We start from the raw sequence: 25225 nt of genomic DNA, 5'->3' as shown, positions 1-25225 counted from the left end.
CGGAGATTTCAGCAGCCGCCTCTGTGCCCAGTGGCTCAGCAGATATCAGATCTCTTAATGGGTACTGGTCTCTTGGGCCAGGCACACAATGAGCCATCTCAGGTCATTTGCCAGACAGGCCAGGATGCTTTCAGACCATTCCTGACCAGGAAGTAATTAAGTGGCTTCCTATTTGTATTCTCCTGAGCTCCTCTTGTCTGCAAGTGCTCGTTAGTTACAATACAGCCAGACAGCATTTGCAGTGCAGCAGCCAGCTCTGCATTAAGCCCCAAGGTCCAGCTCAGCTCCAGCTCAGAGACTGGCAATGAGGCATTCCCTGGCCTCTGCTGGAAGCACTTTGGTGCACTGGCCATTAGGCACCAAACACACAAAGCCACCAACATCCTCAAAGTGCTGCTGAAATCCACTGCCACTGTTTTCATAGTCCCAAATACACCCCAGATCTCAGTAGCTTGGAATATCTGCTTAGAGGCAACATCGCCATTCTCTCCAGGTAGAAATGCATGACCAGCATTTCCAATTGCTCCCAGTCAGGGACTGGTCATCCACTGCTGGTAGATGTGATGGCTTTCTGAGGTGGAACACTCCCTATAGGTGTGCCTTACTTTTGGATGGAGGCCACCACCACGCCCTCCTAGTCCCAACAGCACATAAATATTGACCGTGTCTTGGCAAGAACCATGACCCAGCATATGATGGGTGTTGGCAGAGCTTGGAAGTATCAGCACTTTACTGTTGACAGAGAGCTCTGGCAGAGCTTCTCTGCATGATGCCCCAACACATTTGGGATGGGAACCACCTTCTAAATGGGTTTAGTGTGAGGGAAAAGTGAGGGTTTTGTGGAAGGCAAGCAAAATGGGGAGAGGGTGGGACTGGAGCTGGAGAAGGCTTCATGGTCTGTTGGTCTGAGCCAAAGAAAAAGGCTGCATCATCTCTGAGTAGCCCCCACACACAGCACGTGCCCCTGCCTACCTCAGGCAGCTTGACTCGTCCCTCCTGGAAGGAGCAGGAGCTGGGGTCATGAGTGCAGACGTGGCGGTACTTGCACCAGTGGCACCGGTAAGGGCTCTCCACGCATGACAGACACCTGGAGAAGGAGGGAAAGAGCAGTCACTTGGCCAGCCTGGCCTCTTCAACAAACAGGACAGACCAGGAGGTTGAGAATGTTTGCCGGAGGAAAAAATAGTCCATCAAATGTTGCTTTTACAATACTAGAGGAAAACCATAGGCTTTGAACTGGTCTGATACCATCAGGTCTCCAGATGGCACTCGGCTTGCCATGGCCTGAGCTGGGTTTCACGGTGACCGATGTGTCTTATACTATTCAGAAAATTTGGACTGCTTTAATATCATTCTAACTAGACTAATGATATTTTTGTTGTATTTTGGTTACCCTCTTACTACTTTCTATGAGATTTACAACAGGTCCTTGGCTTCATACACAAGGCGTGTTCCCCTTCTGCCCATAACAAGATTCTGAGTGTAACAAAAAATTCAAAAATCAGAGGATGGTCATGATCAGATGAGAAACTGTCATGGCCTCACTGCTTCTGTGCTAAACTGCAGCAATGCCCTGAGAGCTGTGAACACATCTCCAGAAGGTGCCCAAGGCAGGGGCTGGAAGGATAATGGAGCCCATGGAGGGTGGTCCTGGTGTACCAGCAGTGCCACCTGGCTGATCCTGACTCTCTCAAATGTTATGCAGAGGTCAACCAGAAAGTGGCATGCATCCAGCTCAGAAAGCCAAGGATGAAGCAGGATATGCTGTCCCACAGGCTTATTATTACGATTTGTGCCCAGGGTGATGGGGATCCTGCACATATTTTGGCTGTATTCCTCTTTTCCCTGTCTTAGCAGAGATGGAAAGACCATCCTAGCAGTTTTTTGGGAAGCAGAAGGCGTATTTATGAAGTCACCTATTCTGAGTATAAGGAGAGAGCCATTCCCACCATCTTGGAAGGATTTGCTCTCCTACATCCCATAGTCCCCGTACAGTATGAGCTGCAAACACTTTTTTGAGACTATTTTACAGCACTGACTTACACCTACGTCGCATTTATTTATTTATTTGATATGATGTCTGATGTCTGTCCACCAGGAGCCATACTGAGCCATAACAAACAACTGACACAAAACAAGCGCTGGATGGTAACAACTCCTGGTTGCTTGCTGTCAGAGACCTTCATGTTGCTGCAGCCTCTGAAATGCCTGAAGGGGATTTGGAGGGAAATTTTCCTGGCCTGAATGTGCCACTGGGTTTTTAATGGGAAGGAGTGGAAAAAGTTGCCTCCAGGATGGCTTGACTGAGTGCAGCAGGCAGACACACACCCTCAGTCCTGTCTTTCTGTGAAATCCCGTTCAACTTCAATCCACTTTCAGCTCTGGTACAGCGAGCTGTTCTTCAAATTGGTAACAAGTGCTTGCTCTAATACATCAAATTAAAAATGGATAGTGTATTATAGTTTGTCAAGTAAGGAACCAAAACATGCCATAAATATTTAACACCACCATCTCTCCTCCTCTCCCCCCCCAACACTTGCTTTCTGACACTGTTTGTCAAAGCAGCAGGAACACGGAAATAGGATTTGCCTTTGCTTGTGAATTGCTGAGCCGCAGTAATTATCTGCTTTTGGCACTTTTGATGGCTCAGTGGTGGTGACAGAGCCACTCAGTCTTGCTCAGGGGTGGATCAACCTGCTGGAAGAACATCTTCCTGCTTTGGCAGACTTACTCTGGTGGGGCAGCACCTGTGTGCCAGCTAAATCCCATGATAATGGGGTGCAGGGCAGGAAAGGAACTTGCAAGATAGAGAAGACGGGTTTGAAGAAATCACCTGGGTGGTCCCCACTCTGTTCACATCACACGGGAGCCCACAGCTCCCATCTTTCCAGATTTGAGGACTCAAACCCATTCTAGCCCCCGAGGCAGGATCCTGTTGGTGGGACTGATATGGGTAAGGGTTGGAGGTGCCTATGTTTGGGCAGAATCCAGCCATACACAAACAACAGCTTACTAGGAAGACAAAGGGGCCCTTTGCTGAAGTCACAGTTTGCTTTTGACTTGCTTCAATGCAAACTCCCACTGATGCTCCTCTCCCTGAGGGACACGCGGTGATGTACCATTACTCAAGGCAATGCCTTCCTCCATAGGAGGATCATAAGTGGAACAAATGTTTACTACACTACTCCTGGTCTTCCCAGGAGGGACAGCATCATGCTGACCATCACTGATGTAATTCTGACTGCTTGCTCTCCTCCACACCTGACCACATTCCTGAGGGACACACGCCTCACTGGGTTCTGTGGCAGATCCAGGGTTGGGATAGAAAGCAGGTATCAAAGGAACTTGACGTACGAATTGTGGACACTGCAGTTGTAGAAGACGAAGCTGGTGCTGGCAAAGGTCATACCCGTTTCCTTGGACTTGAGCTGGAGCTGGACTATGTGATGGTCTCCTAGGAAGAAAAAAAAAGAAACATCAGTTTGTGACTGTATTAGCTTAGTTAAGCCCTGTTGGCCATGCCACCAGTCTGAACCAGAAGCTGGTCCTGAGTACCTCACCTAGTTTATCCTCAGTGGGTGAAGGAAGTGCAATAAAATCTGTCTAGAGCTCAGTTCTCCAACAAGTACATCTGCCCCCATCATGGTATTGTGGTGATGGACTAGGTCTTCACTACTGGGAAACTGCAAGCAAAGTCGGTGCTGGACAATACCAGTAGGTCTAGGTAATAGATCTCTGATTTCAAAACTGTGGTAAATGAAGTCAGCAAGTAGGAAAGCGAAGCTCAAAGAGTAGATGGAGATGCCTGGAATAAGGAGCTCATTCAAATGGAGTACTGTCCATAGGGCTCTTTATTCCTGTAGGTTCACAGAAGGAAGGGGCCTGTAGGAGATTAGGTGTATCTTCTTCTCACCATCATTATTTATGATCTCTGAATATGGCCCAATACCCAGGACAGGGTAGGGGCTCCATGTCATTCACCCCAAGGTCGATACACCTCATTCTTTGGCTATAAACAACCCATCTTAATGTGGGAGAGACATCCACAAGCCATTGTCTGCTTCTGGAAGTGCCAATCCATCTCCACAGCAAGACCTATCTGCAGCAAAGCTTGATCCTCATTGTCTAGATACAAACTCTTCTTTCCCACTGCTCCCAAGCCAAGCAGCCAAGTGCTACCTCTTCTCACAATACCCAAGGCCCCATTCAAAACTCATTGCCTGTGGGAAATGACTGGGTACAGTAATTGCAGTAATTTGCTGGGGAAGGGACCCATGTTTAATTCAAGACTTTGGCTTGGCTGGCCCTTTCACCTCTATTATTTTCCTTCTCACCTGAAAGATTCATTAATCAATCAGGCCAAAGTAAACTCGACAATTCATCTCGGCTCGTCCACCTACAGGCCTGCACATACACATACCACATAGGCACACACAAACCACACACTTCACTAAGCACGTTTTGCTGCCAGTGCTCGACTCTGCTGCCCATCTGCTGCCGTCGGCTTTGACAGCTCTGTTAACTGCTTCGTATTTAACAACTTTGCCAGTGCCTTGCATATATTTCAAAATAGGATGTGAGGATTGGATGGCTCCAGGGATCAGATGTTCTACACAGCCACACATCCTTTGGTTCAAATCCAGTTTCTGGCCCTATGCATGGAACGTGGTCTTTGCAGAGGTGCAGAGCACCAGCTGCTGAAGTTGATACAAGCTGCAGGTGCTCCACATCTCTGGAAGCCACACTTCATATAAATCTCTCTCTCTTGTTCTGCCTTGAGCTTCCATTTCTATTTTTGCTTGCATGTCGATTATAGCCTGGCCTGAGACAGATGTCCTTATCAAGGAAATAGTTCCTGGCAGCTATCTTGGTAAGCAAACATAGTTGATGATTCAGTGGGACCTGAAAATGGGAACAACCCTTTGGGGGCTTGTTTTGGGACCGCAGTGGAGAGCACATGCAGCTGTGCACAGCTTGGGAAGGCGATGGTGACAGCTTGTGTAACTTCATTTCTATAGCCTGAGGGGATCCCTGGAGACTTTCCAGTAATATTTCACAAGAAGCCAAGGAGTATAATGGCTACATCCTCTCTGCACTTCATGAGGTGATCAACAGAGTTGAGGTTTTTACAGCAAATCTCTGTAAGGGCCAGGTGCTCTTGAAAGTACCAAGAAGGGCATTAGAAAAGGGAAGCCAAAAAGGGCATGAAGCTGGGGACAAGGGCCCCATCCTTGGAGACAAGGTATTTCTGCACTGAATCATTCTGGGAGGGAGCCAGCAACCAACACAGAACGTGAGCACAGAAGCGAAAAATGGCCAGTGACAGAGACAACAACTGAACACACAGATCTAAAGGTAAGATGAACAGGACAGAATTGCGAAAAGGACCATTCGGGTCTGCAGGACTTACTTGCTGATGGGATAGGATGTGTTGAGAGCATTTCCAGTCTTATTACCTGGGATGTATAACACCAGCCCGGGCAATAAACGAGTGGAGATCCTTCATCTGACTCTTGTCTTTGCTAGATATAGGCAACTACCACTCGGTGGCAGTCTGAAGACATGTACTGCCACGCATATAGGCACCTAAATGCAGGTACTGATACTGTAGCTCAACAGAGCACACACAGACTCACACACTCAGCTCACCCATGCTACAGCTGTAGCAATCACTGGCAGCATAACCCCTACCCCTGTGCATTGCATGACTTGTTCTCGGGCTCTCATATGCCAAAATCTTGGAGAACAAGCAAGAGTAAAGACATGAAGACGAAGGATGAGGAAGGGAGGAAGAACTGAGAGCTGTGTGGTACTCACCATTCTCTGTGATGATCTGGGGCACCTCTTTGGCAGCTGGTGAGATGCATTGGATCTGACTGCCCACCACCAAGCCATCCATCTCTGACAGGTCCTCGAAGGTGCAGTTGACTCCTGCTGACAGCTCAGGGACGTTGTAGGTCTCCAGGACCAGCTGCAAGTGAAGACGGAAGGAGGGAAGAAGACATAGGGAAAAAAAAAAAAAGAGAGAGAGAGAGAAAAAATACTGAGCTGAACAACAGAACTGGGCCAGCAGGAGAGAATTACACTGGAGAGGTTGGACAAAGAGCCTCTTGCTAGAGAGAGCATCCTCCTTCAACAGAAAGCAGCGATTCGGGAGAGGGATGTGTGTGTGGAGGGGGAAGGGGATGAGATGCTGATGCTGACACAAGTGGTACGTGGCTATGCAGGGACAACTGCACTGCATCCCAGTGCTGCTGGGTCAGTGGAGGGGAGGGAGTGCTCTCTATCTGTCATGCAAGTGTAAGGTTAAACAGGGAGTCTTTGGAGCCGGCTGTGAAGACCAGGGCTTCGGTGGCCCCAAGGCACGCGGTTTCTGAGGAAGGTGACTACTACTCACAAGAGGCACTCTGCAGACTACAGAGAAACTGTAACGCTCCAGTCTAACTCTCTACGGCCTGCTCTCCTAGCATCAGCAGATGGGGGAGCGCTCTGTCACCAAGTTCCTGCGTAAGGAGAGTCTAGTTACAGGCTTCAGTTCACCACAAAGAACCTCTTTCCCTAGAGGCACAAAAATGTCTCCTGCCCATCCCACCAAAGATGGCCTTAGGGGCATGCTGTATTTGGGTGCTATGCATAAACAAAGCTGTGAAGGAGGAACTGCCCATGTTATTAATGTGCACAACACCCACCGGCTTTGCTATGTCACTACCCAGGGTCATGACAGGAAAGAATCATGTGGCTGATTTTCTCCTGTAGAGAAGGACCCTCATGCTGCCACCATCCCAGAGCAGCTAAGGCCCCTCTGCTGTCCATCACAGAGTGTCTCGCCCAACCCACCCTTGGATCACAGACATGCCATGTCCAAAGGCAGAGAAGCATGTCAGGGTGCTTTTGTCACCTGCTAATGAGCTGGTATAGATTTAGAGCTATTGTGGCCAACCACTAAAGCCAGACACTCAAGGCAGGCACAAATGCAAGTACTCTCCACACTTGCCTCCTCTGTGAACAAGCTGAGGACCCATCTGTGGTGACAGCCACTGAAAGGAGACACAAATGCATGCTGAAGTGTTTTTGCTACCAGTACAAAGAACAGAGGAGTTCAGGTCAGTCCAGGTGATAAAGCAGGAGAGGATGATATCATTGCTTTTGCTTACTGCTTCTCCACATTGTTTTCCTCACTAAGAGAAGGTCTGGAGCTATCCCTTAATGCTAGGCACCATAAGATAGACAGGCTAAAGACGAGACTTTTCTCTGCATAACATAAAGCCTTTGTGAAATTATTTTGTAGTGATGGGAATGGCAGTGGGAAAGGAAATAATGTCTAGGATGGGAATTAGGAAAACTGTATGGGTGCTTGATAGATTTATCACTCAAGCTGAATCCATTCTACCTGATCACTTATATACTGTTAGCAATGGAGAAGAGGAAACTTCTGCTTAATTAGTACTGTTCTTTGAGCACAGACGACGCAGAACGAAGATGCGTCATGGAGATGATGACGGCAATGGACAGAGCACTAGCACTTGGTCATAAACCTCATGAGCCAAGGTACACCTGGAACAAACAATAAGTCCTACATCCTACAGAGCCTTTTCTGGAGCTTCTGCAATAAGGGAAGAACACAGACTTCACTCCAACAAATCTCTCTTCTCACTGATCCCCAAGTTACTGAAACACCAATTCACCCATTAGTGCTCTTCTCTTGGTTTGCCAAGAGACTTCCTATGGTGATGGTGGATGAGCTGGGACATTGGTCTACATGGATCTGGGATGAGACTCCCATGGCAATGTTGCCCACATAACTGGGCAACAGTTAGACGATGGCAACTGATCTCAGCAGCTCTGGGTTGAATTGCCCTGCCAGAGTAATCCAGAGGCAAAAGTCTTTTATTCTGTTATCAATTTCAATCACCCTGAGCCAGCTAGTCCCCCAGGATTTATTCCAACATAAAAGAATTCAAAAGCTACTGAGAGAATAAGAAAAAGGAACCTTGAACTCCCAGAAGAACAAAGGACTTAAGATGCCTCAGATCAATTTTGTTTGAAGCCTAGGAAAGTAAAGTCACAGCAAAGTTAAGAGGCTGAAACAAAGCAGTAATGAACGGACATGCAGACTTTGAAAGGCTGATTTCATTATCACTGAAGAAACCCTAGTACTCCAGAAACTATCACCTAGAAGATATCTGGCAGCTACATTTTGAGCAACACCATGTAGACTTTTCAGAGTGTGGGACTAGTCAACAGCTTAGCCAGACATGAAGCCCTTGGTCTTCAATTATCACTTCAATTCCAGCCCAAACTAGTACGGTCAAAAGTACAGAGCCCTAACAACCTGGATAAAATGGATCTATCCTCCTTCTTGGGGAATGCTGGGGTTTTGCCATGTAAAGTACTGCTGTTATGAGTCAGGAGAGAAATGATAAGCTAGTTAGAACTTCCACAGAGATTTCTTGCCTCATGTCCAGATAAAGTTCAGGACCTACTTCTCTGCCAGAACTCACTGTGTTGCTATGTTGGCTGCTGTCTTCAGTAGCTCTAGGGCATCAAGGCTAAATTTCATGCTGAGGAAAGTCATATGCACTAGTTATGCTTGCTCATATGACTTGGCAGACTTGAAGCTTACTGAAATAATTCATGATAGTCCTCACTTGTTCTCTTTCTAGAAGGTCAGTTCTAACTGTGACAATGTCCCATGCCTAAACTCCATTCTCAGCCATTCACAAATCCTTCTCCCAAGGAAGAAGACAACCTCACTGTGCTCTCACAGCACTTGCAGGCCATGTAGTCCCATCACACCTGCCCTCAGCTCCTCACAGCAAACAGAGAAGTCTCTTTCCACACTTCTAGCCAGGATAACCAGGGACCGAATGCCCTCCCACGGTGAATCTTTCTCTGTGCCAAGGAAGACGTCAGGGAACATAATGAACTCTGGAGCACCTCTGCATCATGCTGCCAGCCCTTCCCAATCCGGCTGAATCCAGATTGCACATATCTGGGTCTATCAGACTCTAATGAGCAGATTAAACCTGAAGGGGACAATGACAACATTCCTTACCAATACGTTGTACTGGGAGACGGAGATGTTGTTGGGATGCACGGTAAGCCGGACACACTGCTTCATCTCCGAGGCGAATCTCCGAGGCTCGCTGGAGCGCTCGCATCGCTCCTTCCTTGTGCACCTGAGCAAACGGGAAGAGAGACGGACAGGGTTAACACGAAGTCAGGCTGGGACAGTGAAGACATGGGAGAAGCAATAGTTTCACGCTGTGCCCTTTGGGACTGCACTGGCTGGAAAGCCTTCAAAAGCATCCCGGAGCACTATGACTCAAATGCTGGAACAGGCTGCCCAGAGAATGTATGGATGCGCCATCCTTGGAGGTGTTCAAATCCAGGTTGGACGGGGCCCTGGGCAACCTGATCTAGTGCTCGATTTAGTGGTTGGCAACTAGATGATGTTGGAACTAAATGATCTTTGAGGTCCCTTTCAACACAAGCCATTCTATGATTCTGTGATTTTCTGATTCTAACAGCCATGGGATATCTCAGCTGGCTGTGGTAAGGACACCATGATAGGTAGGAAGGGTGTGGGTAAAAGCCCCATCCCTTGGTGAGGATGCACAGCTCTAGAGATGCTCTGTCTGGCCAGCCATGCAGCAGGTGTGGGGAAACTCTGAGTCCTGAAAACTCCACCATCCAGAGGCAGTGGTACATCTCAGGGAAGGATGAATGTCCTCACAGAGTGGCTGTACATCATCCATGCTCTTTGGTCCCTCTAAGGATACTGCAAATCTGTGATACTTTTGAGCTGCTGGTACCTATCTGCTGGGAAGGAGCAACCCAACCCGTTGCCAAGGAACTAAAGCAGTGCCTAGCAGGTAGAGGGGGCAGGGTTTCTTTGGCATCTGGTTTGAAAACCTCTGATGAGAAGCTCCCATGGGTGAATCTGAAAAAGTTCTGGTATTCCCAGTGAATGGCAGTGAGGTGGGTGCGTGGCACTTGAGAAGTCCCTAAAATTTACACTGCTCATTCTTTGCCATGAGTGATGAAAGCATGGTTGCTGTCTCTCATCTTTGCTGCCAGGTGTAGACACAAGGCAGCAATGTGAATTGGCAGTGGTGCGTCCCACCTCAATCCATGTTTGCATTCACTTGGTGTAAAATACTTCTGCATTTTACCCAACATGTACTGCTAAGGCCACCGCTTCAAGGAGGATATCTGCCTAGAAATCCACAGGGTTAATACAAAAGGACAGCTCCAACTGCATGCCAATTACCTTTTGCCATTAAGCTAATGTTATGGACTTGCACAGGGTGTCTGCAGTGGATTTCATTATTAGCAGTGCTATTACCCCCCATTAAAATCAGCTATAAAGACTAAGTGCAGATGTTAAATTATTCACCCACTCCCAGACTTCGGATTCTTAGTTGCAAGCGCACAGGATTTGGTGGAGGATTAGCTCCAAGATCATCCCTCGCCATGCTTCCTCCGTGGAGCAGAGGTTGCACCTGTATGAGCAGGGATTTGCAAGCAGGAATCTAAGGCAACACATGGGAAACAAACCCAGTGTATGGCAGAGCCTGAGCGTTACAAAGCTTGGAGTCTGGCCTTAAATCTTAAGGCTTAGCTTCTCTCCAGCGACCGACACTAGATAAAATGAACATCTCAATTTAAAACTCACATTGCTCCATCTTTCTGGAAAAAATTTCCATTGGCAGGAGCCATAGAGACCTCTGCCGTTCTCAGCAGGCTCTTGGTCTGCTCTGCAGATTTGAGAGAGCAAGAGCAGCACTGCAGCTCCCTACGAGCATTCATCCCAGTACGTGTCCTTTAGCACTGCCGCATGCTGGATCAGGACTTTTAAATGCGCAGTCTCCAGAGGGCTGGGTGGATAGGCGATTAACTGCTGTTAAGTCCCCTATCACGGAACAGAAAGCCACAGCAAAACGCTGACCCGAGAATTTGGTAAGCACTTCTGTAAAACAAATAGGCACAGCAATCCCATTAAAGCGCCGTGGGGCGTAGGAAACCTCCTGAGGATAGCTCAGATGGAAACTCTTTTGGGTTCGGTGTCAAAACGCAAGTGCCTAAATTCTCCACGAAGCCTAACTCCCTCCCATTTATCTTCTCCCAACTGCGGTGTGACAGAAAACATCTGGATTTTCTGAAATTAAATGAGCAGGTTCCGTTCAAGTGCACCAGCACAAGAAGTCACAAACGCACCCGGCATCTCTGCACAGGAGGACAACACACTGGTCTAGGTCAAGCTCCAAGGAGCTTGGTTTGTCTTCCCAGCCCCGCTGTGGAGCTTCAATAGAACAATCACAGAATCATTAAGGTTGGAAAAGACCACTAAGATCATCAAGTCCAACCATCCCCCCATCACCACCATGCCCACTAAAGGATGCCTCTCAAACACCTTATCAAGATCAGCCAAGATCTTACCCTGCTGTTTACCACCCACAGACATTAAAGAGATGAAACTCTTCAGGCCAAAGCCTCACTCAGACTGATGTGTCTTACAGCCTTGACATCTGTTGAAAGGTGTATTACAATTCAAATAATGAAACGATGAAGAATTGCCTCAAACTTAGCCTGGTTTTAGCATGAAGATAAGGTTGCAGTGTCGGGCTCTCAGGAATTAGGTTCTGGCAGAGTGAGAGCAGCTTCTGCATTCTTAAATCTGCTCCCTGCACTGACACACTGCAAGCCAGACTTTAATTACAGGATCACACATTATTATTTCTTTTTTCCATAGGTGACCTCTGTTCTGCCACTTCACAGCATTTGACTTTAACCGTCTGACTTTTCCAGTGCAATTTCTCCATTTAAAACAAAAGATAAAAGAAAAAAGAAATCCACCTGGCTGTGCCTGATGCCCACATGTGGCAACGAGGGAGCTCTGCCACACAGAACCAAACCAAGCCTGGTTCTGAGTAACTAATGGGGTTCAAACCTTCAAACCAGCATCACGGATCCTCTCCTTGTGCCAGCAGCATAATTGATTGCAGGTAACTGACCCCAGCTGCTGCCTAAATCAAGACTATAGGCATAATGCCACCTGCCAGTGGGTCCTGCAGCTCAGAGCAAGCAGGGAAGAGTGATTGAGGCTCTTCTCCAGAGTCTTTTGCACATGGCTACACCCATCTCCCCTTTCCTGAACCACCTCATCAATCCTGAGCTGGAGGACGTGGGGCAGAAAAAGGCACAAAGCAACCTTTCTCTCCTATCTTCATCCGCACTGCCATAAATCACAGAATCATTGGAGTTGGAAGGGACCTTTAAAGGTCACCTAGTCCAACTCCCCTGCAATGGACAGGGACACCTACAGCTCCATCAGGTGCTCAGAGCCCTGTCCAGCCTGGCCTTGGGTGTCTCCAGAGACAGGGCATCCACCACCTCCCTTGCCAACCTGTTCCAGTGCCTCACCACCCTTACCATAAGCATCTTTTTTCCTTATATCTGATCTAAATCTCCTCTCTTTTAGTTTGAAGCCATTTCCCCTTGTCCTATCTAAGGGACCCCGCTAAATAGTCTGTCCCCTTCTTTGTTCATATTACACTCTCCCACAAGAGTCAGGGAAAATGGTTTCAGCATGTGCAGAAGAAATGATTGTCCTCAGACACTGATCTCTTAAATCCCCAAACGGTGTCAGATGAGAAACCGAAGCAAACACAACAAAGCACCTGGCCACTGAAGGCAGCTGCCCAAAGGGGCCCCTGTAGCCCAAAAAGAGAACTGTGCTCTCAACTGCTGCATCTGCTGCCCTCTCTATTGCTGCTTCTGTCAAAAAATATCTTGTGCTGCCAATAACTGCTTCCCTTTAATAAAGTATCAGTAACTAACTTGCTGGATCTGTCAATACGCCGAGATCACTTTCCACTGCCATATAACCTAATTCAGTGCTATTCATGCTATAATTAGCCAGTGCATAACTCCCACCCAGTGGCATCACATTACACTTAAGACGCCTAAAAGAGTATATTCCATTCCTGAACTTATTTGCATAAGATTATGGTATAGACATGATACTTCTCTGTAGATCTTAATAACACCTGCTATTTCATTATCATCTGCATCTTGAACAATTGCAAGTGTCCTGCTGCTGCCTAAACCATTGGTGCAAACACTAAGAAACTGGTTCTACCACTGACCCATGAGCAGTATTATTTCCTCCTCGTCTCCCATTAAGAGTAAATACCGCTAACACCAACCCTCTGTTCGCCATCCACTAACCAATTATTTTAATAATGTTAAATTAATACTTTGCACTCCTATAGCATCTCTCATCCGAAGATCTCAAAGGGCTTTGCCTGGAGCTAATTAATCTTCACAACACCTCTGTGAGGTTGAAACATTCCCATTCAGAGACAGGAAAGGGAGGCACAGACGCATACATGTCAGGTAGCAGAGCAGATCCCAGGTTTCTTGAGGATGCCATGAAGACTTCAGTCCGGGACCCAAGAGATGGCAATTAAATCCCAGCTTGATCTTCTGGAACCTAAAACAACATTCCAGGGCCATATTCTGCAAATGCTTGCTCCATAGGCAGAGGTATTATTCTATCTCTGCAATGAGATGTCAGAGGCTCTTCTACCTTTCTAGGTAGATTGACCTCACCACCTCCAGGTTTGGCACTAAGTGTCCAGCGTTAGAAGAAGTCATCCTAACCACTGAGTTCCATGCATCTGGATACACTAGGAAGAAGAAGAGTCAAGAGGGGCACTCATCCATTTGCAAGCCCTTTGTTTACCCTATGCACAGCATGGAAAACAGACCACAATGCTGAAGGGCTGCCAGCCTAGCAGAAGGCATGCATGTCATGTGCATGCTTTCACCTGCCTCCGCCTCTCAGTGAAGACACATCTTAACTGTTCAGATGTAGGAATTAAAAAAAAAACAACAACAAAGCAAAACAAACAACAAACGATCATGCAGCACACAACAAATGCAAAACCAAAAACCTACAACCTTTGTTTTTCATCCTGGCCTCTTTTGGGCTGTGTCTTTGTTTCCTCCATGCCCAACGTAGTGGAATTCTTACACTTGCTGAACTGTCCCTATACAGTCCTACAGACCATCATCTCCATCCTATCAGCTTACGCCCAAGAGTTTCTCTCATACATCTCCTCCCTCCCACCTTGGGACTGTGTCTTTGCCACCCAGACCTCATGGGATCTCAGCTCATCATGAAGAAGTGGCTGTGACTGCAACATCTGCAGGGGAGGGAGCTTGGTTCAGAGATGCTAGAAAAAGCAAGAAGAGCTCTTCTGACTGTGTAGGGTCTAGGAACAGGGAGAAAACTGGGGAAAAGATGCTGATCGCAGAGAGAAGGGTACATGGAAAGAGTGGTGCCAAGAAGTGCTGGCTGAGACCAACCCCCATGAGAGCAGAGTGGTGAGACAAGTACTTCCAGGGGAGATATTTCTTCTCTGTTCCTTCTGCTTATTGTCCATCTCTCCATCCCACCACTGACTGAAATGCCTGAAACGCTGAGCTTTGCTTTGGGTAAGCAGAGGGAAACCAGAGGAAAGGTGCTGGTGCAATCTCCCCTTCCAAACAGGGTGTTTAGATACTGATCCAGATCCCCTGTGTAGCTCTGCCAACCTCCCATTTCTTGCACCACAACGGAGACATGCTGCATCAATGCTGTTCTTCAGACCAAGGTCTCCAGACCTCCACTGAGGTTTTCAATGAGGACAAACTTCTTCCCATTCCTCCGAGTTGTGGGCTTATCCTTCATACCAATACGGCCAGCAAGCCAGCCCTCTCTATCACATGTGATGAAAAACTAAATGCCTTTAAAAGGCAGGATGGCCCTTACCCCTAGCCTCTCTGGTGGTAATTATTTTCTGCAACAGAGAAAACCCTTATAAGATCACGCAGTGAGCTTCTCTTCTCATTTGGGCTTGTGGGATGCGCAGCGCTCAGCTGCTCGGTGCTGGTGCTGCGTTGTGTCCTGGGGCCACAAATCCTTGAGGCGAGGTGGGGAGTTGTTCTGCTAATTCACAGCATCAGCCAGATCTGGTGGGCCCTGCTGGAGACTGAACTAATTGACACCCTGAGTGGACAAAACAGACAGAGATAGATAGCCCTGGGAGGAGAAAGCCAAGGAGGAAGTTTCCATAAGGTGGGTTTTTTTTTTCGCTCCTTTTCTTTTTTTTTTTTTTGTGGTTGGTAGGAGGAAATAGTGCAATCAGGAAATCAGCCTATGCTCCTGACAGAGCCTTTCTCATTTACATCCACAGCTGTTGATAGAGGATACAATCTTGACTGCCTGTTTTCCTTTATTTTCCCTTTATTTTAAAGTTTTTGGAAACAGACTGAAACACCCAACTTTTCTAATACGAGACATAAAAAATATTGTCAGATTTCTGACAGTAGAAAAGGACCGATCTGCAATTTTGTCAATTAAAAACAATTTTCTAGACAAAAGGGTGATGATTGAATCCGATCAGAAATTGCTACTCAGAGACATTTTGTTGTTTTCTTTTTACAGATTGCAGTTAGCACACTATAGATTATTTTATACAGAAAAAAAAAAAAAACGAAAAACGTGTTACCGTTAAAGAAAAAAAACAAAAACCACATGAATTCCCAGCAGTGAAATCCCAACAAATTATTTCTCCTTGTGGAAGCCTCGCAATTTGGTGTACAGTGGCTGTTGCTGTTGCATTACAAGACTCATAATGTGGCAGGGAGATGGACTTGCAAGGAAAAAGAGAGGCACAAAGCATCTGTACTTGATGCCAAGGGTGGGATAGCAGCATAAAGAGTTCAATGGTTTGGATTGGCTCAGCTGACCAGAATGACTCCTTGCTACCACCTCCAAACAGGTAATTTGTGGGCATCGCTGTTTTGCAAAAGGTTTTGACATTTCAGCTTTCCTTTCTGATTCCAAACGGTGACATTTCCTTCAGGGGACAAACTCACCCACCCTTTGACAGAATAATCACAGACACCCTTTCCTTACACCTCACCCCCCTAGTGCTGGTGAACTCAGTGGTGGTAGGTGACATCCAGACACCGATGCAGATCCCATTCACATCAGCTAGGACCGGCCATAGGGGCAGGATGGGACAGCTTGCTGGGGCACAGCCTCCACTTTGGCATCCCCATTTGCCTCCCTTCAGCAACTCCCCATCCTGACCATTGGTTTTTGTCATGGTGTTGGGTGTGCAGAAGATGGAGATGTTGCCTCTGTTCCTTTCCTCACTCCTCTGTATTTTCGGCTTGGAACCATTTATCTACACTTTTCACATGTGTCTTCATGTCCTTAAATTCACACTGTCATTTGGTTCTGCCTTCTCCTCTTCTCATATTGTCTGTCTGCTTGGAATCTTATTACCAGGATTGTCACATGCCTCTTAATCTCCACACGCTCAACCCGACATAGATTAGGATATGAGGAAAAAGAATATGGGCCTGGTTGGAGGGGAGGGATGGGGACACGGAGAGAGGGCAGGAAGGTGGGGACAAGGGAACCATCACGCACATCCCACAAACTTCATGAGGATATAGGTGTGCTAGGCCAATGTGAAGACCCTTGTGGCCATAGCCACAAGCACTCCTACCCCTCTGCTAACAGAAGTGGTCTCCTTATGAGGCGCACTGAACAAAAATAGGAGATTGAAAATGGCAATAAGGAAAATTTTTTTTACAGTAAGAGCGGTGAGGTACTGAAACATGTTGCCCAGAGAGGTGGTGGACGCCCCGTCCTTGGAAACACTCAAGGTCAGGCTGGATGGGGCTCTGAGCATCTGATCTAGCTGTAATTGTCCCTGTTCATTGCAGAGGAGTTGGACTAGATGACTTTTAAGAGTCTGTTTCAACCCAAATTATTCTATGATTCTTTAATACATTAAAGGAAAATTCCCATGGAGGAGGGAAGAGGAGATAAAGAGAAATGTTCAGGGAAATCTTAGGTCTCAATTTGAAGACCTCCCTCCATTCCTGTGATGCCCAAAAGGTCCCAGTTGTCTCACAGAAAGACAGAGCAAGAGGAAATGATGTCTCATTTCTTCCATCGCTTCTTCTCCAAAGAGAAATCTGATATTTCCAGACCCAGCCAAATTCTGTGGCAAGGCAGAACGCACCTATAAGTTGCTGGGAAAGGGCTGAAGTATGGAAACTTCCACAGACCCAGTTCAGCACAGACCAAGAAACTGGGAACCTGAAATCTTGCAAGGGGAGCAGGCATGGCCCAGTAACAGCTCTCCTTGCCCCAGAGGAGAAGAGGCACTTCCTCCAAAATGAGATAACAGAAAGGACCTCTGTTTCTCAAAGCCTGCAGTCTTGTACCACACCGATATTTTTTGGTCTCACACGTGTTCAACATTCTGCAGAGCCTGGGAGGCAGTAAGGAAACTTTTAGCATCATCACATCACCTCGTGTTTTCCTCTCTCTGCACAAAAACAGGCAGCTTGTGGCAGAAGGTCATGTACCCTGCCATGCACCAGGCCCAACACTGCTAGGTGAGGGAAGGGGTAGACCCGGTCTGCTCTGCACTGGTGTGGCCTCACATTGAGCACTGGGTGCACATTTGGATGCCATACCATAAGCAGGACATAAAGCTGTTAAAGGGCATCCAGAGATGCCCTCAGACACGGGGTTTGGATTTTGGGTGGAGCTGTGTGGAGCCAGGAGCTGGACTCAGTGTGGGTCCCTTCTAATTCAGGATATTAAATTATTCCATGATTGCCCGGATCGGCATGGGCTGCTAACTTTGATGTCCTGCCAGCGTCCAGGACCCCCTGCCCAAATTCTTTGCTCAGAGGCTGGAGGGGATGTCTACTCAAAGACCATTAGGTCTGTGATGCCTTTTACAAGGTGGTCAGCAGAGGGAGCTCAGTGGAAGCCAAGTGCAAAGTCTCCTAATGGCATTTGCAGCCAGCACTGGGGATAAGAGGCTGCAGGACACAGAGAAACGTGCAGCTGAAGTGGCTTGGGCTATTCAGGCTACGCGGTGGTCAGAATCAAGCTTATCAGCCTCCCTGTTGCAGGACAGGATGCAATATGACAGCTTCATTTTTTATTAGGGGAAAGGTTTTTGGTTTCCCCGTTGGAAAGAAGGACGAGACAAGAACAGAACAATTAAAGAGACCTTTGGACAGAATACAAGTACGTTTTAGTGGATCTCAGACCAACACGTAGAGTTGGCTTAGTGTTTCTTGGGATCATTTTATCACAAGAGGGAAGCAAGGCTGGGGAAGGAGGGAGAAGCTGAAATTTGCCTTTCCCTCTGCTGGAGCCAAAGCAATTTTCTGGCTGGAGTTGAGAAAAGGAAGGAGATTCAGTCCCACTAACATGTAAAGTTTAAGGTCAGTTTTCGCAGTGTTTTGACATTTCCAGGCTCCCTCGGGGTCGTAAGAATAGGAATGCCATAAATGTCGAAACACAGACATAATTGACCTTAAACTTTATGTGGTGATGTGGTGAACAGTCATCCCTCCCTGTGTGTTCTTTCTGGCCTCTGGGTTGCCCTCCACCCCTGCTAGAGGATAGCTGAAATTCAGCTCTCCCCAGCATAAAGAGTTAAATTTTATCAGTTGCTCTGGATATGCCATTTGGGACAAAAAGGCAGGAGATGCTGCAAGAAAAGAAGGACAAAACAGAGCTGACATCATGGAAAGGATCATTCCAGGGAAACCTGTCCTGGCAGTGAGAAGAGGGGAAGCTTTCCCAGCAAATTCATCTGCATCCAGGGTCCTGCTGAGCTCAGCACAGCCTGGACATGGTCTGGTACTTCCCTGGAAAGTACAACACGGTAGGAATAGGACTACTGCTCCAGTTTCTTAGATGTAGAAATGAGCCACAGAGGGATTATGTGATTTAAAAGACTGAGGAAGGAATTGGACCCTTGTTGCATGCTCTGGCCCTAACCACCAACAGGCTCTCCTCTCCAAGATGCTTTTTGGGCATCAAAGATGAGCATGAGTGAAGAGGGGAGAAAGGATTTGGGGTGGCCTGGAGAAGCCAAAGCAGAGTCACTGTCTTTGTGTTTTTAATGGTAAGTTTGGGGCCCGAGAGGGTTATGGATTCTCAGACAGAGACCTGCAAAAGAAGATTTGAAAAGGGAACTCCTGTCAGGAATCTGAAATCTCCCCTTCAGGGCTCTGCATCTTCCCTGGACAATTTTCCAGAGACTACGAACCACAAAAAGTTTCAGACCAACAACAAAGGTTCACTCTCGTCCCTTCTCCTTTTGGTATCTGGCTCACAGCCCAGCAGGGACAGCCCTGGGGCGAAAGACCAGAAGTCTCCTCTGTCCTTGGGCAGCAGTTTGGCCTCCGTGCCAAAGCTGACTCTTCCCCACATGCCTCCTACCCGCCACTGAGCCTGTCACTTGGCCAAATAGAGTGAGGATGCTAATTGCTCTGCCTGCTAATCTATTCTAATGCATGGTAATAGATGCCGAGTTTCTGCCCTGATAACTCGCCCAGCTTATGCTGCAGAACGGCAATTCCACCACCCGCCCGTTATCTCTGTCCCCAGGTGGGCTCCTCCCTCTATCACAGCAATTGAATAAGCCCACCCTGGGAGCCCCAGGGGGCGTGGATGCAAGGGATTTGCTCCTCCACCTCCCACCCTACAAAGCCATGCACTCAATACCCAGCATCCCTCCCCCTTGCTTTGAGGGATTTAGTGATGTTTCTCCTTCCCCTCCCCAAATTACCAAAGATGGAGATTATCTTATCCCCACTAATCTTGCCTGGGGGGTCCTTGGGTTGGCCAGCAGAGCACAACCTGCTCCTCAGTCCCCAGCCTGTGAACAAAAGTCACTGTTTCAGAGGTGGCCCAAGGACCACACTAGCTCACACACCGCTGGGGTGCAGCCACAGATGAGTGATTTGTGTGTACACATGTGTGTGTGTGCCTGTAGGAGAGATCCCCGATGAGCATTTTGATGGCTCATTCAAGCCTGAGATGAACAGGAGCATTTCACATGCAAATCCCTGGAAACTTGGAGCTTTTGTCCTAGGAATAATTGGAAATTGTTTGCTGGCACTGAGGGACCAGCGTGGAAATGAAGGACAGGATCCGCAGAAGGTGATGTGGACATAGATCCCTCAGCTGGTCCTGCTTAGCATTACAGAAAAGCCCCATTCCTCTCCTCCCAGCCATGGGGCTGCTGTCATGTTCAAAAACACCTCAAAATAAGCCCTCCGAAGCTCTGCAGCATCAGACAACGGCTGGGGATGAACAAAGTTCCAAAAAAACCCACAGTTTTGGGTTGGAGGCAGGACTCCAGGTGAGTCCTGGACTCTACTACGGGTGAAAGTGGCATCTTCAGCTTGGGCAGGTCTAGCTGAGTTTCACAGTGTTCAGTTTCCAGTGAAACCCACGCCATGAAGCTGGGCTGCCCTGAGGAGTACTGGCATTTGCTGACTCCCACCTGACACTGCAGACTGCCTTGAAGCAGGGACTAGCAGCAATCGTGCTGGAAAGAAAACTGTTCTCTGTGCCAACCAACACGTGTGTTTGACATCTGGAAGCACAAGTATCACCTGCCTTCATCCACTGACCCTTTCCAACATCTTGCAAAGGTCAAAGACACAAGGAAAGGCCATCTCAGAAGCTGCAGAGACCCTGCTACGCTGTCCCTTAAATCACAGACCTCTGACTCCTTTGTTTTGGAACTAACCAGGCATAACAAAAGCCTGGAAGCTAAAGGCAGCAGGCAAAGCTCAGAGCACAAAACCACACGTGGCAGGCAGGACTCAAGCCAAAGGCATGTGAACTGTGCAGCGCAGAGCACTGAGGTGGTCTGTAAGAAAAAGAATCACAAGACTCTGTTGTCGGCAGCAGACTTTTGCCATCTGCTCGTAAAAGACTGGGCTTCAAATAAAGATAGAAAAGCCCCTGAAGATTCAGTTGAAGGCTACCTGAGTAATACAAGCTCTCCTTCTGCCTCTGAGGAGGCAGGAAAATAACTTTCCCCAGCACTGAATTCACTTACAGTCGTTTTAAAGAAAATTAAAAAAGAAGAAAGCGAGAGAAAGGGAACAACATTGCCAGATAAGGCAAGTAATTAATGAATAGAATTACTTTTCCCAGAGAGCATTCTATCATGGTGCTTCCTATTCACGTTAATAATATTTGTGAGTGTCTTCCCCAGAACCTAGGTAGATAACACCTACGCTGTCCCTCGCTCCTACGAGCTCTCCTCAGCAAGGGCTGATGCAAATAATTTGTTCAAAGGGGCTGAAGCTCTTTGTTCATGGCCTGACTCATATGTTTGGGAACATCTTTGTGGGAGCTCAGCTCCCCAGCATCTCCATCTTTTCCCCGTCACCACGGCCTAAGTGCCAAGTATCTGCTGGTGAGGATGATGGGAATTGCCTAAGCCTCCATAATGGTGAGATCTGAAGTGTTTCTCTCCATACCAGCAGAGAGTGGGGCTAATCCCAATCAGTGGGCTTCGCTGTGAACCCATGCCAAGATCACAGCAAGGCCCAGGAGTCCTAAGAGAAATCTAGGAGGGTCTGGTGCCACTTCAGCCTCGCTGCTTAAATGATAAATAGGGCAGGAAAATTGCAAACAAGAAGCACATCATCTGTGTTCATGGAGTTTTGCAGGCAGGTCTGGGGAACCATGGGAAGTACACTGTAAGGGGTTCCCCACTTATGCAGATACAGCCAGACTCAGCCAGCATATGATTTCATTGCTCCTTCGCCATTAGCATCTGCTGTCTGGACTTGGGGAAGCATAGTGAGAAGAAAGGAAACATTTCCATGGGATAGACTATCTGAACATCAGCACTGTTTGCCTACACCCTTACCACTAGGAACCCCTCAACCCAACCAGCCCTACCCAGAATGCTGCAGTGGAATGGAGACCACACAGAGCTTCCCAAACCAGGCTCTCCCTCCTGTTCCTTTCAACCTTCATCAACGTCTCCTCTTTGACGTCACTCTTTAGCTCCTTCCCTTCCTTCCTCCTCCTGCCCATGTGCATCCATCCATCTGCCATGCCTCCGGCAGCAGAGCCAACAGAGAGTGACGTGTGTGTCGTGTGTCGGAGCTCTGGTATTTGCTGCTAGCAGACTGCTCTTCCCTCTGGGCACAATTCTTCCCCATGCTCTGCAGCGGTACTACAGAGGGAATGAGCATAGAGAGAATGACACTGAGTACTTGTTACCATACAGACCTCCAAAAGGGAATTCCCTGGCTGCTCTGTGGCTCAGGCTGAAAGGGACAAGCACTCTGCATTGAGAGTTAACTTCTCTGAGGGGACTGGGGAGGGGGAGACAGATCAAGCATCTCTCAGCTTGCAATTTGTTTTCTCATTGTGATGGGAAGTCCTTGTGATGGCATTCGCTGCCTGAAGGAGGCAGGTACCCAAGCAGACTCACTGCACCCAGACCGTGTCTGAAGCTCCCTATCTATCTCCAGGGCATTTGGCTTTTCTGGAGCAGTGAATAAGCACAGACTGAGATGGATGTAAAGCCAAGTTAACAATCTCAGAAGTCATAAATTAAAGAGAAAATGTGTTAACATGGCAGTTGTCAGCCCATCATTGGTGTGTGTTAGAGGCATTTCTTCCCAACTACCTAAAATAGCATTTCACCCCAATACTACCACAAATAACAATAAAAGCCCTACTCCAGGTATGCCTTGTCCTGACTTTCAGGGCTCAGTTCCTTCATGCTGTGCACTAGGAAAGAGAATCTGTGGGCAGAGCAGCAAGAGGAAAAAGAGAGTGGGAAGGTTTCTAACCTCGGTCTCACTGCCCTTCCCTATGACCAGGCCTGCTCCAGCCAAAAAGTCAGAGAACAAGTTCAGTTCCCTTCCACCTAAACTTCTTCTCCCTCCTGAACACTGAAGGCCGTATGAAGCAGCTTGAGCTCCAGCTACAATGGTTTCAACGAGAGCAAGCTGGCTGTGGAGTGAGGTATATAGGTTCCTCCAAGAGCTAACCCCTAAGAAGTGAGAGGATCAGCACATCAGGCCACCACAGAAATTGATCCCTGCCTTACCCTCTGTTGCTTCAGCCAGAAGGAGGTCCTTATACCTCTAAAACACAAGAGGAGCTCCTAGTATGGTCCAACATATCCCCCTGAGACACTCCCACACCACAAGGCAGAGCAAAGCCTTCCCTGAGTTGTGACTTTGCTGGGACTCTCAGCTAATGCTCCAGCGGCAAGGAAAAGGCTGTTGGGATGTGATGTATCAATTTCCCCTCTTCCATGCATGGCTGGAAGGGATGGGATAAACACTGAAAAACTGCCATGGCAGTGTGAATGACCTCCAGCAGGCTGGGATGTCAGCTGCATAGCAATACAGCCATTTATTATATATTCCAGGCGTCCATCTCCAACACCTATTTTCCTAGTTTCTTTCTCCTTAAAATTGAATAGTTTCTGAAGAATACTTGCACAGTGTTCCTCTCTGGGCAATTCTGGGGCTGTTGGGTGCACAGGGTGGCCAGCTGTGTTGAGGGTCACCCAGAAGTTACTGCTGTCTGTGATAGTGCATAGCAATGCTCCAGCACTGGCTGTGGAGCCATGACAGTGTGGATCCAGTGTGGCTACACGAGGGAAAAGGGCTAGGGATGCTGGAAAAGGTGAAAATTCAAATGCATTTTTGTGGAGTTGGCTTTTATGCCTGAACCACTCATACGAGACACATCTCCCAACATAGTAATTTATGATGGACAAGAGTTCAGCCATGTCCACCAAGAGCAAGAGAAACTTGCTCTCCCGTGGTGTCCTTTAGGATCAACCCAGTAACATTCAACCAGAATCCTACGTTCAAGCCATTCATCTTACAGATTGGTTCAGGACTCAGGGTTTTAATTGCAGTTGGAAGGTAGACAATACCCTGGTGCTGGACACTGAGGGAAAGAGAAGGAAGCAGAAACAGGGTCTATGTTGTGTTTGTGCTCGCAGGCAGATTGTAGGTTAGGAGGAGGACTCTTTGAGGCAGCCTGGTTGGAGCTAGAGTCAGGCTTATTCTAGGTATGCATGGGGATGATGGAACAGAAAGGTCTACGATTTGTGCCTCTGTTTTGGACGTAAAGGGCAGTTTTGTCAATAGGCTGAAGCAGATTAAGCCCCATGACCTAAAACATCCTGCTCCAATCTGCACGACTTGCTTAGGGAAGGCAGAAGTCAGGACATCAGCTGGTGGGACATGATGGCATACTCATCCTCACTCATCCCTGACCCACTGGGGCAGCAAAAGCCTTCATCACTCAGATGCAGCTCGATCCCAGTCTCTCCTTGCTGGAGAGCAGCCAAGCTCAGGCTGCATCTGCTCCTAAAGGTGCAAACATCTCAGCTGAGGAGGAAGCTTGGATCGGTGTTTATCTCAGACTGCAGATGTATCCTCAGGAGCATGGCTAGGCTGGCAGAGCTGGGAGAAAAATGGAGCTCGGTGCAGCCTCCAGCCCAGCCCTTCCCCTGCCCTAGTGGTCCCTGCAGCTTGGGGCATTAAGTATCATTTGAATCCCATGCAGCGCATGAGGTGAAGGTGTTATTATTCAAGCCACTGGTTCCAATGAGATTATCCAGTCTAATGGAGCAGCTTGCATGGACCTCCTCTAAGCCAGCCTGAATTTTCACTGTCAGAGAATCCCCAGTCAAGTGGAAAATTAGAAGGAGAAGGGAAGAGGGGGCTGTGGAGGGGAGAAGGGAGAGGATGATTATGTTCTCTAGAAATTAATTCGTAACTAGAGAAATGGAAATAATAACTCCCCAAGCCGATGGACAATCCCCAGCAAACACATTTCAATTTGGAAGCCAACTTTGCTGCTGTTGCATCACTCGCTTTCTGGCTTACGCTGCATCATTGATTTAATTTTCCACCCAAGGTGTTGATTTTGTCCTTGGATTGTAGTTTTTGCACTCTCCTTGCCAAGGCTTCAGCGATTCATAGTCCCCTCGCTACCCCTGGCTGCCTGACCCATCGTGCTTGGCATTGGTAGGTCCAATGGAGAACACTATTAGGAAGTTACGGTGAAGAAAAAGGAAAGGTTTTTTTTTTTTTTTTTTCCTTAAAAAAAAAAAAGAAAAGGAAGGAAAACCCTCACTTTTTAGTTTTCTTCAATTGTTTTCTTGTTTGCTTATTTTTCTCCAGGAAGTGAGCTCTTGTGCAATGCACGCATGTATGCGTGGAGGAGTTCACAGCTAGCACCCTTGGTTCTTGTTTCACCCTAGTACCCAAATCTGCAGGTCTTTACGTCTGCTTTTGGTATACTGTGATCTCACACACCACTGAAGTGCAA

At 47.6% G+C, this 25225-nt stretch overlaps 1 protein-coding gene across 5 annotated transcripts in view; it reads right to left on the bottom strand.

The window, feature by feature from the left end:
• PLXNA4 (plexin A4) overlaps positions 1 to 25225 on the bottom strand; it is a 468858-nt gene that overhangs the window by 108075 nt on the left and 335558 nt on the right. For all 5 annotated transcript variants that reach the window (XM_021384299.1, XM_021384300.1, XM_021384302.1 and 2 more), the window contains 4 exons: positions 9056 to 9179; positions 5818 to 5971; positions 3355 to 3454; positions 973 to 1087 (listed from right to left, as the gene is read on the bottom strand). In XM_021384299.1, the coding sequence (XP_021239974.1) occupies positions 973 to 1087; positions 3355 to 3454; positions 5818 to 5971; positions 9056 to 9179 (493 nt within the window). The remainder of the gene's footprint in view (positions 1 to 972; positions 1088 to 3354; positions 3455 to 5817; positions 5972 to 9055; positions 9180 to 25225) is intronic.

This window comes from Numida meleagris, chromosome 1, assembly GCF_002078875.1.
Source record: "Numida meleagris isolate 19003 breed g44 Domestic line chromosome 1, NumMel1.0, whole genome shotgun sequence".
Lineage (NCBI taxonomy): Eukaryota > Metazoa > Chordata > Aves > Galliformes > Numididae > Numida > Numida meleagris.
The sequence above is the reverse complement of the archived record's forward strand: the minus strand, read 5'-3'. Positions and strand labels throughout refer to the sequence as shown.